General features: G+C 43.6%; 1 protein-coding gene across 2 annotated transcripts in view; it reads left to right on the top strand.

Moving 5' to 3' along the window:
* LOC118373144 (uncharacterized) overlaps positions 1 to 10,905 on the top strand; it is a 49,934-nt gene extending 39,029 nt beyond the window's left edge. The window contains exons 1-7 of one of the 2 annotated variants that reach the window (XM_052488776.1): positions 968 to 1,478; positions 1,591 to 1,838; positions 2,007 to 2,247; positions 2,377 to 2,473; positions 7,197 to 7,430; positions 8,278 to 8,453; positions 10,426 to 10,905. In XM_052488776.1, coding sequence (XP_052344736.1) covers positions 1,396 to 1,478; positions 1,591 to 1,838; positions 2,007 to 2,247; positions 2,377 to 2,473; positions 7,197 to 7,430; positions 8,278 to 8,453; positions 10,426 to 10,645 — 1,299 coding nt within the window. In that variant the 5' untranslated portion in view covers positions 968 to 1,395 and the 3' untranslated portion in view covers positions 10,646 to 10,905. Of the gene's footprint in view, positions 1 to 967; positions 1,479 to 1,590; positions 1,839 to 2,006; positions 2,248 to 2,376; positions 2,474 to 7,196; positions 7,431 to 8,277; positions 8,454 to 10,425 lie in introns of those variants that run through there. The other variant, XM_052488777.1, reaches the window with a different exon arrangement.
* The last annotated feature ends 3,721 nt before the right edge of the window (positions 10,906 to 14,626 follow it).

Below are 14,626 nucleotides of genomic sequence, written 5' to 3'. Positions count from 1 at the left end.
TGAAATCAACAACAAATGTCACCATGTCATAGGATTTAGTTTAAAAGTTGGGTGAAAATAATATGAAATGCCTTTACGTTGATGACTATCGATTTTTGGGGTTGAAATGACGTGGAAACAAGGTTGATTCAACCAGTTTTTGCCAAGTGGGATTGTAGGATAAGCAAGCTAGAACCATAGATGAAAGGGCGTGAATTAAAAGTATATTGTCATCTTTGCTACCACTGTTGCAACCTGGTCTCAGGGCAATTCGTAGGATTTGGTACATTTAGTATGATATATTAGCTTTTGTTAGGTTATATTATGAATGGAAAAGCAGCAATATCATATGAATTAGAGGGTGTATAGTATCATACATTTTACCCTGTCGTATAATAGAATACAAATTGGATAAAGTAACCGGCAGGTAGAGCTAGTGCATGCAGGATGAGTGGCAGTGTCTGAGAAATTATGTACAATTAGTAGCATTTCAATTACAAGAGAGAAAAGAGAACAACAATTATATACAAAATAATTAGTAAAAAAAACCTGCTACCAATCAAAAGGGCACTTTGTTCATAGGATGGCAAAAGGGCAGGTGCCCCAGCAACTCTATGGCTCTATCTGTGTTCGTGTGTGTGTGTGTGTGTGTGTGTGTGTGTGGTAAGCAGAGAGACGGAAGAGGATGAGAGACATCCCACTCCCTCATTTTTTACTGGTTCATATACAGTCAACTAAGCAGACCTGACCTAGCTGCTAATGCATTGGTGCCTATGTGAGAGCCACCCAGTTAACACACACAAACACACACGCACACACACACTCTCACTCTCACACACACACACACACACACACACACACACACACACACACACACACACACACACACACACACACACACACACACACACACACACACACACACACACACACACAACTGCGATCAACCACGGCACACACCTGTCACTTCCCCTCGTGTCAGTTTATTTTATTTGACAGTTTAACAAATACATACACACAGTACAAATCTAGACAGAGATAATAAAACAAAGTCATGCTCCCTTGCTGCAAAGCCACTATTGCCCTCTCTGGGACAAATAATGCTGAAAGTTGAACTTGAGGCCCATTGAGTGTCATTAGACACAATATTTTGCTTGTCATGCATGTCTTCATCTCACTCTAAAGATCAGAGGCTGCGTTTAAACAGGCAGCCCAATTCTGATCTTTTGGCCAATTACGTGCAAAAGAGCTGATCTGATTGGTCAAAAGACCCATTTGTGAGAAAGATTTATCAGAATTGGGCTGCCTGTGTAAACGCAGCCAGGGAACAAGTGTGACTACATTGTTAACTTTCACTTCTCTTCAAAGGTCACCTCAACCTTCACCTTCTATAAACTACCTTTCTAGATCTGGCTCATGATGGTGAAGAGGCGTACTTTCCCTCTACTGATAGCTTCTGCTCTGGCAGTCATGGTCTATGTCATCTTCACATTGCCCAGGTACCGTGAAGCCTCTGCCGGACGATCAAGAAATAAAAGTGCCAAAGGGAGAACATTGTCTGGGACACACATTTCTGCTGTAGAAATACAACATCTGTCCATGATTCCTCAGGTCACAGCCAGGCAACCACCAGCACCTCTATCCGCACCACATCTCTGACCAGTCCATCACGCCTGTCAACGACACCAAACACTTCATGGTGGGGGCCTACAAGGAACATCGTTTGGAGGGAAGCTCCGTACGCATCATCAGTATCTTCAGACGAGACTCTGTCCAGCCTCTGTACTGTGTGTTCTACTGTGGGACTCACTGGGCTAATGGAATGAAGGCTGAAGTCCAGATGCACTCTGATCACTTTGGTACCTGCTATTTGCTATTTGGTTTTAGCCCTGCACTGACACACCTGAATCAACACCCGAATCAAAGAAATAAGGGGCTTGGTGATTTGCTGATTGGTTTGTTGAGTTGTTGATTTAGTTTACACTGTACAGTAATTATATGTGTCCCTGTTCTATATTGGGATAAAGGTTTCCGCTTCGTGACGACCGACGTCCTTTGTCCGAATCATCCCGACTGCAACCCGTCACACGTGACCCTCGCCATACAAGCTGACGCCGAGCTCGCTCAGAACCAAACCTTCCTCCGCATCCAGAACCTTGTGAAAAAGGAGGAAGAGGAGTTTCAGTCCAACTTCACTGTCTGTTGGTCCAATTTATTTGCCGATTATAACAATGTGCTTCAGGTCACCCAGACTCTGGAGATGTACAAGTGAGTATTGATTAAGTGATTGGTTGATTGACTGATGGATTCCTTGATTGGTGAATTGATGGATTGGTTGATTGATTGGTTAATTGATTGATTGATTGGTTGTTTGATTGATTGATTGCTATGTTGCAGGTTGTTGGGAGTGCAGCATGTTGTGGTGTATAACACCAGCTGTGGACCAGACCTGGAGAGACTGCTACAGAGTTACACACAGGAGGGCTTTGTTGAAGTAGGAATCATTTATTTCACCTTTATTTAACCAGGTAGGCAAGTTGAGAACAAGTTCTCATTTACAATTGCGACCTGGCCAAGATAAAGCAAAGCAGTTCGACACATACAACAACACAGAGTTACACATGGAGTAAAACAAACATACAGTCAATAATACAGTAGAAACAAGTCTATATATGATGCGAGCAAATGAGGTGAGATAAGGGAGGTAAAGGCAAAAAAAGGCCATGGTGGCAAAATAAATACGATATAGCAAGTAAAACACTGGAATGGTAGATTTGCAGTGGAAGAATGTGCAAAGTAGAAATAAAAAAAATGGGGTGCAAAGGAGCAAAATAAATAAATAAAATAAATAAATACAGTAGGGAAAGAGGTAGTTGTTTGGGCTAAATTATAGGTGGGCTATGTACAGGTGCAGTAATCTGTGAGTTGCTCTGACAGTTGGTGCTTAAAGCTAGTGAGGGAGATAAGTGTTTCCAGTTTCAGAGATTTTTGTAGTTCGTTCCAGTCATTGGCAGCAGAGAACTGGAAGGAGAGGCGGCCAAAGAAAGAATTGGTTTTGGGGGTGACCAGAGAGATATACCTGCTGGAGCGCGTGCTACAGATGCTATGGTGACCAGCGAGCTGAGATACGGGGGGCTTTACCTAGCAGGGTCTTTTAGATGGCATGGAGCCAGTGGGTTTGGCGACGAGTATGAAGCGAGGGCCAGCAAATGAGAGCGTACAGGTCGCAATGGTGGGTAGTATATGGGGCTTTGGTGACAAAACGGATTGCACTGTGATAGACTGCATCCAATTTGTTGAGTAGGGTATTGGAGGCTATTTTGTAAATGACATCGCCGAAGTCTAGGACAAGGGTGTTTTTGGCAGCATGAGTGAAGAATGCTTTGTTGCGGAATAGGAATCCAATTCTAGATTTAACTTTGGATTGGAGATGTTTGATGTGGGTCTGGAAGGAGAGTTTACAGTCTAACCAGACATCTAGGTATTTGTAGTTGTCCACATATTCTAAGTCAGAACTGTCAAGAGTAGTGATGTTGGACAGGCGGGCAGGTGCAGGCAGCGATCGGTTGAAGAGCATGCATTTAGTTTTACTTGTATTTAAGAGCAATTGGAGGCCACGGAAGGAGAGTTGTATGGAATTGAAGCTTGCCTGGAGGGTTGTTAACACAGTGTCCAAAGAAGGGCCAGAAGTATACAGAATGGTGTCGTCTGCGTAGAGGTGGATCAGAGACTCACCAGCAGCAAGAGCGACATCATTGATGTATACAGAGAAGAGAGTCGGTCCAAGAATTGAACCCTGTGGCACCCCCATAGAGAATGCCAGAGGTCCGGACAGCAGACCCTCCAATTTGACACACTGAACTCTATCAGAGAGGTAGTTGGTGAACCAGGCGAGGCAATCATTTGAGAAACCAAGGCTGTCGAGTCTGCCGATGAGGATGTGGTGATTGACAGAGTCGAAAGCCTTGGCCAGATCAATGAATATGGCTGCACGGTAATGTTTCTTATCGATGGCGGTTAAGATATCGTTTAGGACCTTGAGCGTGGCTGAGGTGCACCCATGACCCGCTCTGAAACCAGATTGCATAGCAGAGAAGGTATGGTGAGATTCGAAATGGTCGGTAATCTGTTTGTTGACTTGGCTTTCGAAGACCTTAGAAAGGCATGGTAGGATAGATATAGGTTTGTAGCAGTTTGGGTCAAGATTGTCCCCCCCCCATTGAAGAGGGGGATGACTGCAACTGCTTTCCAATCTTTGGGAATCTCAGACGACACGAAGAGAGGTTGAACAGGCTAGTAATAGGGGTGGCAACAATTTTGGCAGATAATTTTAGAAAGAAAGGGTCCAGATTGTCTAGCCCGGCTGATTTGTAAGGGTCCAGATTTTGCAGCTCTTTCAGAACATCAGCTGACTGGATTTGGGAGAAGGAGAAATGGGGAAGGCTTGAGCGAGTTTCTGTGGGGGGTGCAGTGCTGTTGACCGGGGTAGGAGTAGCCAGGTGGAAAGCATGGCCAGCCGTAGAAAAATGCTTATCGAAATTCTCAATTATAGTGGATTATCAGTGGTGACAGTGTTTCCTATTTTCAGTGCAGTGGGCAGCTGGGAGGAGGTGTTCCTATTGTCCATGGACTTTACAGTGTCACAGAACTTTTTTGAGTTCGTGTTGCAGGAAGCAAATTTCTGCTTGAAAAAGCTAGCCTTGCCTTTTCTAACTGCCTGTGTATAATGGTTTCTAGCTTCCCTGAACAGCTGCATATCACGGGGGCTGTTCGATGCTAATGCAGAACGCCATAGGATGTTTTTGTGTTGGTTAAGGGCAGTCAGGTCTGGGGAGAACCAAGGGCTATATCTGTTCCTGGTTCTAAATTTCTTGAATGGGGCATACTTATTTAAGATGGTTAGGAAGGCATTTAAAAAATAAAAATAAAAATAACCAGGCATCCTCTACTGACGGGATGAGATCAATATCCTTCCAGGATACCCCGGCCAGGTCGTTTAGAAAGGCCTGCTCGCTGAAGTGTTTCAGGGAGCGTTTGACAGTGATGAGTGGAGGTCGTTTGACCGCTGACCCATTACGGATGCAGGCAATGAGGCAGTGATCGCTGAGATCTTGGTTGAAGACAGCAGAGGTGTATTTAGAGGGGAAGTTGGTTAGGATGATATCTATGAAGGTACCCGTGTTTAAGGCTTTGGGGAGGTACCTGGTAGGTTCATTGATAATTTGTGTGAGATTGAGGGCATCAAGCTTAGATTGTAGGATGGCTGGGGTGTTAAGCATGTTCCAGTTTAGGTCGCCTAGCAGCACGAGCTCTGAAGATAGATGGGGAGCAATCAGTTCACATATGGTGTCCAGAGCACAGCTGGGGGCAGAGGGTGGTCTATAGCAGGCGGCAACGGTGAGAGACTTGTTTTTAGAGAGGTGGATTTTTAAAAGTAGAAGTTCAAATTGTTTGGGTACAGACCTGGATAGTAGGACAGAACTCTGCAGGCTATCTTTGCAGTAGATTGCAACACCGCCCCCTTTGGCAGTTCTATCTTGTCTGAAAATGTTGTAGTTTGGGATGAAAATGTCAGAATTTTTGATGGTCTTCCTAAGCCAGGATTGGCAGAGTGTGATAAGGAGTGAATAAAACAAACTTAGGGAGGAGGCTTCTAATGTTAACATGCATGAAACCAAGGCTATTACGGTTACAGAAGTCATCAAAAGAGAGTGCCTGGGGAATAGGAGTGGAGCTAGGCACTGCAGGGCCTGGATTCACCTCTACATCGCCAGAGGAACAGAGGAGGAGTAGGATAAGGGTACGGCTAAAAGCAATAAGAATTGGTCGTCTAGAACATCTGGAACAGAGAGTAAAAGGAGGTTTCTGGGGGCGATAAAATAGCTACAAGGTATAATGTACATACAAAGGTATGGTAGGATGTGAATACAGTGGAGGTAAACCTAGGTATTGAGTGATGATGAGAGAGATATTGTCCCTAGAAACATCATTGAAACCAGGAGATGTCATCGCATGTGTGGGTGGTGGAACTAATAAGTTGGATAAGGTATAGTGAGCAGGACTAGAGGCTCTACAGTGAAATAAGCCAATAAACACTAACCAGAACAGCAATGGACAAGGCATATTGACATTAAGGAGAGGCATGCTTAGTCGAGTGATCAAAAGGGTCCAGTGAGTAGTGAAGTTGGTTAGGGTCACGGCGATTCAGACAGCTAGCCGGGCCATCGGTAGCAAGTTAGCATAGGATGGAGGTCTGTTCTTAGCCACCTCTTGCGTTTCCATCGGTAGGATTAGTGGGGTTCCGTGTGGTAGGGGGGATCAATCTAATTCGCAAAAAAAAAACAATAGATATAGTTATAGAGGCCCAAGAAAAATAAAGATAAAAAAATAAAAAATTGTCCGATAAGTCTATTCAGATAGCAGCCGATAAGACAGCTAACGATTAGCGGACCGCAGATGGGCGTTCAGGTAACGTTGCGACGGAGGAGCCAGCCGGATAACTCCCTCGGGTAGATAACGTCGGTAGTCCAGTTGTGAAGGCCCGGTGGGGCTCCGCGTTGGCAGTAAAACTGGTCCGGATAGGTGATTGTAGCCCAGGAGTGACTGATGGAACTCTTCAGCTGGCTAGCTCCGGAATAATTGATGTTTGCTCCGGAATCGACGTAAGCCGATAGTCACACGGATAGCTGCGAGATCCAGGTATAAATGTCCAGAGTTAGCGGTTGAAATCCGGGGACATGGAGAAAAAAATAGGTCCGGTATGTTCCGGTACGAGCCGCGCCGTACAAAACTGGCGATAGATTTGAGCTAAAGGATAGCTGATGACCACAAACCGTGGTTAGCTGAATACTAACGATTAGCCAGTAAAGAAGCTAACTAGCTTCTGATTAGCTTCTGGCTAGCTTCTGGGCTAGCTTCTGGCTAGCTTCTGGTTAGCTTCTATGGAGGATTACAGATTTGAGGTAAATAATACTTTCTTTTAAAAAATATATAAATTGGTGAGGCAGGTTGCAGGAGAGGGTTTTGAAGATGAGTTTAAGGAAAACAAAAATATATATATAAAATGTATGCAAAGAAAGTTGTAAATATATATATATACAGGACACGACAATACGAGGACAAAAGACGTCTGAACTGCTATGCCATCTTGGAATTAATTGATTGGATGGATGGACAGAAAGATGGGATTCATTAACTGACTGATTAATTGACTGCAGGTGGTGCCCTGGCCTATCAACCAATACATGAACCCGTCCAGTGGGTGGCAGCCCAGTGAACATGGAGGGGACATCCACTACTATGGCCAGTTGACCACTCTAAATGACTGTGTCTACAGAAATATGTATCAGTCACGCTATGTACTGCTGAACGACATCGATGAGATTATAGCTCCATACCAGCATCAAACCCTGCCCCAGATGATGGATGTACTTCAGAGGCAAAACCCAAAGGTAGGGGGATGACTCAGGGAAGTACTGTGTATGTGTGTAGATCATTACTTGTGTAGTATGCATATGTTAGGCTGTGTTTACACAGGCATCCCAATTCAGATTTGTTTTGCCAATTATTTGGAATTTCTGACACACATCTGATATTTTCCCCAATGTGTAAACAGCAGTTACGGAGGACTCAGGGAAGTACTGTGTATGTGTGTTAAGGTAGATCATTACGTGTGTGTTGTGAATATGTTAGGCTGTGTTTACACAGGCAATCCAATGCAGATTTTTTTCCTCAATTATTTGGCACATCTGATACAAATGTGATAATTTCCCCAATTTGTTAACAGCATTTTCTGATCTTTGGTGATTTTAGTTGATAATCATTTTGTTGACCAATTACATCAGATCTTCTCACATTAGATATTTTTTTGAATCGATTTAATTGGTCAAAAGACTAATTAGTTAAAGATTTGGGTTTGGGCTAACTGTGTAGAGATTTGGGAAAACTGTGTAAACTCATGGAATCTTATCTTTTGAGTTTTGATACCACAATCATGTGGTTCTCATCCTCAGTCTGGACACTCAGATCAGAATTGTTGTGCTTTGAAGTGTTTGTTTTTGCACATGACCTGCCATTACCAAGATAACCACTCCAACATTTAAAGGAACAGTGACAGGAAATTCATGAGCAAAGTGTTTGCGTGCTATTTCATATGCTACATCAGTGTGAATGTGCAAGTCTGACATGAGACAAAATACAATAGTGTGGACAGTGAGAAAAATAGATCAGATATGAAGAAAATAAATCTGAATGAATTCTCTCTTTCGCCTTCTCTCACCCCAACCTCCATCTCCCCAGGCTGAAGTGTTCCTCATAGAGAACCACATCTTCCCTAAGTCCCAGTTTGAGCCCAGTGGAAGGTTTGAACGACCCACCTGGAGGGATGTTCCAGGGATCAACATCATGGACCACATCTACAGAGAGGAGCCAGACTATCGCATCTACCACCCCTCCAAGATGATAGTACGGCCCAGGTTAGAATCTACCACCCCTCCAAGATGATAGTACGGCCCAGGTTAGAATCTACCACCCCTCCAAGATGATAGTACGGCCCAGGTTAGAATCTACCACCCCTCCAAGATGATAGTACGGCCCAGGTTAGAATCTACCACCCCTCCAAGATGATAGTACGGCCCAGGTTAGAATCTACCACCCCTCCAAGATGATAGTATGGCCCAGGTTAGAATCTAAAACCCCTACAAGATGATAGTACGGCCCAGGTTAGAATCTGCCACCCCTCCCAGATGATAGTACGGCCCATGTTATAATCTACCACCCCTCCCAGATGATAGTACGGCCCAGGTTAGAATCTACCACCCCTCCAAGATGATAGTACGGCCCAGGTTAGAATCTACCACCCCTCCAAGATGATAGTACGGCCCAGGTTTGAATCTGCCACCCCTCACAGATGATAGTACGGCCCAGGTTAGAATCTGCCACCCCTCCCAGATGATAGTACGGCCCAGGTTAGAATCTGCCACCCCTCCCAGATGATAGTACGGCCAAGGTTAGAATCTGCCACCCCTCCCAGATGATAGTACGGCCCAGATTAGAACCGTCCACCCTTCCCAGATGATAGTACGGCCCAGGTTAGAACCTGCCACCCCTCCCAGATGATAGTATGGACCAGGTTATAGTCTACCACCCCTCCTAGATGGTAGTATGGCCCAGAGTAAGAAGCTAGCTAGATGTACTCAGGGTTTTCTAAAGCTAGTCAGCTTCAGTTAGGTTCACATTCAAGCACAGGCTTCATCCCTATTACGACAGTGGATATTGCTTGTCCTCCTGCTTCTCACTCTAGCAGACTTAGAACTGTGCATGCATGTCGCACGTGGCTAATCGAACTCTGAACTTTTTATTGAGACAATGCTGAAACATAAATCCATGGGTGAGTCAGTGCCACATTTAAATTCTTTCCAAAATCAACATGAAAGAAAAGCTATCTTGCAAATTCTGCAGATTATGGAGTGAAGCTATCTTGCAAATTCTGCAGATTATGGAGTGAAAAGGGTTATTAGAAGTGCCGTCTTTCTTTTATTACGTATCGTTCATGCCGTCTTGGGTGTGTTTATCAATCTACAAGCACCTTTTTTCCCTCTCCAATAAATAAAATAATTTTGTAAAGTCATACAAAAGTCATACTGTGAGTGAAGTTTCAAATGCATCCTGTCATTACCAAATGTGTAATGTGATAGGTATTTTAATATTACTATTTTTTTTAGACAAAAAAGTATTTGGTTAATACAATATTTAATCAGTGGTCCTCTTCAAAACAAAGGGATGATGGGAACCTGATCTCATTGGTCCTGAACTCACGGCTCAGACATTTCATTCAGGATAAGTAGAGTTAGCCCTGAGTTAGCCTGCCTCGGAGCAGTTTGGTTCCTAAGGATACTTTGCCATAGAAATGTACCTGGATAAAAGGTGAGCCACATTTGTGTGAGTGGTTATCTCGAGTTGAGCTCAGAGTTTGTAGTATAGGGCTCTGGTTAGAATCTACCAACCCTACAAGATGAATGTACGAGCCTGGTTAGAAAATAATACAACCTCTGTCTAACTATTACCCTTCTGGTCCTCTGACCCCAGGGCAATGGAGCAGACGTCTGTCCACTCTGTCTAACAACCCTTCTGTGTCTCTGACCCCAGGGCAGTGGAGCAGACGTCGGTCCACTCTGTCTAACAACCCTTCTGTGTCTCTGACCCCAGGGCAGTGGAGCAGACGTCGACCCACTCTGTCTAAAAACCCTTCTGTGTCTCTGACCCCAGGACAGTGGAGCAGACGTCGGTCCACTCTGTCTAACAACCCTTCTGTGTCTCTGACCCCAGGACAGTGGAGCAGACGTCGACCCACTCTGTCTAACAACCCTTCTGTGTCTCTGACCCCAGGGCAGTGGAGCAGACGTCGACCCACTCTGTCTAACAACCCTTCTGTGTCTCTGACCCCAGGGCAGTGGAGCAGACGTCGGTCCACTCTGTGCTGCGTAACTTTGGGCAGACAGTGAAGGTTCCTCCTAGCGTGTGTCATATCATCCATGTCAGAGTTCCCCTACAAGGAGGACTGACCAAGAAGGAGCTGCATGAAGACAAGAGGGTCTGGGACTACGAGAGACAGCTGGTTCCTAATGTAGATAAAGCATTGGAGAAGGCAGGACTACTGCGCATGTGAATAGATTTGCTTCATGCTGAACCAAACCTGCAGAGAAGTTTAGCCCCACACTTGAACGCTCTTAGGTGTTGCAGACATTGACCCGCTATGCTGTTTACTTTGTGCCTCTGCTTCATATCGCTGAGTCTATCTTTGATTGATTTGAATGATTTTATCTTTAAGTGTATTACAAATGTAATGAAAGTATAAATAGTATTTTTTAAATGTATTTGATTTTATCTGTACTTAAAGTAATAATAATAAAGCCCCTTTACAATGAGTAGCATTGACTGTCCTGACATTTAATCCTAGTAGAAATTCCCTGTCTTTGGTCAGTTAGGATCACCACTTTATTTTAAGAATGTGAAATGTCAGAATAATACTAGAGAGAATTATTTATTTCAGCTTTTATTTCTTTCATCACATTCCCAGTGGGTCAGAAGTTTACATATACTCAATTAGTATTTGGTAGCATTGCCATTTAATTGTTTAACTTGGGTCAAACGTTTCAGGTAGCCTTCCCCAAACCTCCCACAATAAGTTGGGTGAATTTTGGCCCATTCCTCCTGGCAGAGATGGTGTAACTGAGTCAGGTTTGTAGGCCTCCTTGCAAGCACACGCTTTTTCAGGTATGCCTACACATTTTCTATAGGATTGAGGTCAGTGCTTTGTGATGGCCACTCCAATACGTTGACTTTGTTGTCCTTACGCCATTTTGCCACAACTTTAGAAGTATTCTCAATTTAAATAGAGACCAGACAGTGTGGCTACATGGTTGAGAAATGGTTTAAAACTGAAGACCAGTGTACAGTTGAAGTTGGAAGTTTACAAACACTTAGGTTGGAGTCATTAACACTTGTTTTTCAACCACTCCATACATTTCTTGTTCACAAACTATAGTTTTGGCAAGTCGGTTAGGACATCTTCTTTGTGCACAACACAAGTCATTTTTCCAACAATTGTTTACAGACATTATTTCACTTATAATTCACTGTATCACTATTCCAGTGGGTCAGAAGTTTACATACACTAAATTGACTGTGCCTTTAAACAGCTTGGAAAATTCCCAGGCAGCTTTGAAAATGATGTCCAGGCTTTAGAAGCTTCTGATAGGCTAATTGACATAATTTGAGTCAATTGGAGGTGTACCTGTGGATGTATTTAAAGGCCAACCTTCAAACTCAGTGTCGCTTTGCTTGACATCATAGGAAAAGGAAAAGAAATCAGCCAAGACCTCATAAAAAAAATTGTAGACCTCCACAAGTCTGGTTCATCCTTGGGTACAATTTCCAAATGTCTGAAGGTACCACGTTCATTTGTACAAACAATAGTACGCAAGTATAAACACCATGGGAACACATAGCCGTCATATTACTCAGGAAGGGGACACGTTGTCTCCTGGAGATGAACGTACTTTGGTGCGAAAAGTGCAAATCAATCCCAGAACAACAGCAAAGGACCTTGTGAAGATGCTGGAGGAAACAGGCACCAAAGGATCTTTATCCACAGTAAAACGAGTCCTTTCTCGACATAACATGAATGGCTGCTCAGCAAGGAAGAAGCCACTGATCCAAACCCTCCATAAAAATGCCAGACTACGGTTTGCAACTGCACATGAGAACAAAGATCGTACTTTTTGGAGAAATGTCATCTGGTCTGATGAAACAAAAATAGAACTGTTTGGCCATAATGACCATTGTTATGTTTGGAGGAGAAAGGGGGAGGCTGCAAGTCCGAAGAACACCATCCCAACCGTGAAGCACAGGGAAGGCAGCATCATGCTGTGGGGGTGCTTTGCTGCAGGAGGGACTGCTGCACTTCAAAAAATAGATGGCATCATGAGGAAGGAAAATGATGTGGATATATTGACGCAACATCTCAAGACATCAGTCAGGAAGTTAAAGCTTGGTCTTAAATGTGTCTTCCAAATGGTAAATGACCCCAAGCATACTTCCAAAGCTGTGGCAAAATGGCTTAAGGACAACGGGGTCAAGGTATTGGAATGGCCATCACAAAGCCCTGACCTCAGTCCCATAGAAACTTTGTGGGCAGAACTGGAAAAGCATGTGTGAGCAAGGAGGCCTACAAACCTGACTCAGTTACACCACCTCTGTCAGGAGGAATGGGCCAAAATTCACCCAAGTAGGCCTAACAAAAAAGTGCATGTACAAAAATTCAAGTACAGATTGACATATGTATAACTAGCCTGGGTAGGGAGCCTACCAGTTTGTTTGAGTTTTCATTCCACTCCTTGTTCATGCTTAGCATGACACATAGTACAATGAGTGGAATTTCAGCAAACACATTGTATGTTAGCAAAACAGGCTCTGGATTTCAACGTTTGAAGTTTTACTATGTATTTTGTCGTAGGTCCGCTTGACGTGAGCACATCCATAATCGGTGCTTTAATCATTTTTGCCATTGCTTCTTTTGTAGTAGCAGAATCAGAATTAGTTAGGTAACATTGATAAAAAAAAGATGTTGTATTTATATAATAATGCTTATGTGAGATATTTGTCATTAGAATGTCTTCTTTTGGATAATACTGTTTAAAGTTTGCAGTTATCCCTTCTCTGCCAGGGCTTAGTCACAATGGGCCCCAGAGAGGGGAGAGGTCAGGCCTGTCTTCTTATGGGAATGTATCTAACTATTTACATGTCCCCTCCGAGGTTGCCCTTATCTTGATTTAGTATATGACCAAGGAGGCTCACAGTCTTTTCTGATCTTGTCCAGGAGGGGGTGTATATCATATATTCCATTGGATGAGGTAATGTTTTTGGTTCTAAGTGGTACTGAATTGATCTGAGAGTTACAGGGCTAGGGTGAAGCTCATATAATTAAAGATGGACTTGATAACTCTGACGTGTGTGTGGTTTGCTCTCTCATGATTTGGTAATACAGGAAATTTCAACGACACTTTTCAACCAACGTATTTATTTGTAGGCTGGATTGTCTTGTACCCGAAGTTTCCATAAACATACTCACTCATCACACATTCCACTGGGCACAGACATCAGTTCAAAGTCTAGTTTTGATTGACATTTGGTTCAGTTGTCAACTAACATGAATTCAGTTATCAACCATCTTTGGTAAGAGTACCTGGTCATTGATCTCGTCAGGTATCTTCCTGAGGATGTGTTTCAGAGCTTTCTCATTTAGGTCCTGAAACTCCTGCTCTGGTCTGTCCACTAAGAACTCTATACAAGCACACACAACAACAACTACAACTGCGATCAACCACGGCACACATCTGTCACTTCCCCTCAAGGCAGTGGTTGACAAATACATACAAATACATACACACATCTAGACAGAGATAATACAACAAAGTCTATTACTTATTTCAATTATGTCCCTTGCTGTCGTTTCCATTCTGGTCCATGTGGATTTGATATGTTTTTCATGTCATACGTGCTCCCCTGCTGCAAAGCCACTATTGCCCTCCCTGGGACAAATAATGCTGCAAGATGAAACTTGAACTTGAGGCCCATTGAGTGTCATTAGATACAGTATTATGCATGTCATGCATGTCTTCATCTCACTCTAAGGATCAGAGGCTGCGTTTAAACAGGCAATCCAATTCTGATCTTTTGCCCAATTATGTGCAGAGCTGATCTGAAAAAAATAAAAATATTACAATTGGGCTGCCTGTGTAAACGCAGCCAGGGAACAAGTGCAACTACATTATTAACTTTCACTTCTCTTCAAAGGTCACCTCAACCTTCACCTTCTATAAACTACCTTTCTAGATCTGGCTCATGATGGTGAAGAGGCGTACGTTCCCTCTACTGATAGCTTCTGCTCTGGCAGTCATGGTCTATGTCATCTTCACATTGCCCAGGTACCGTGAAGCCTCTGCCGTACGATCAAGAAATAAAAGTGCCAAAGGGAGAACATTGTCTGGGACACACATTTCTGCTGTAGAAATACAACATCTGTCCATGATTCCTCAGGTCACAGCCAGGCAACCACCAGCACCTCTATCCGCACCACATCTCTGAC

The sequence above is a fragment of the Oncorhynchus keta genome, chromosome 30, assembly GCF_023373465.1.
Source record: "Oncorhynchus keta strain PuntledgeMale-10-30-2019 chromosome 30, Oket_V2, whole genome shotgun sequence".
Lineage (NCBI taxonomy): Eukaryota > Metazoa > Chordata > Actinopteri > Salmoniformes > Salmonidae > Oncorhynchus > Oncorhynchus keta.
The sequence above is the reverse complement of the archived record's forward strand: the minus strand, read 5'-3'. Positions and strand labels throughout refer to the sequence as shown.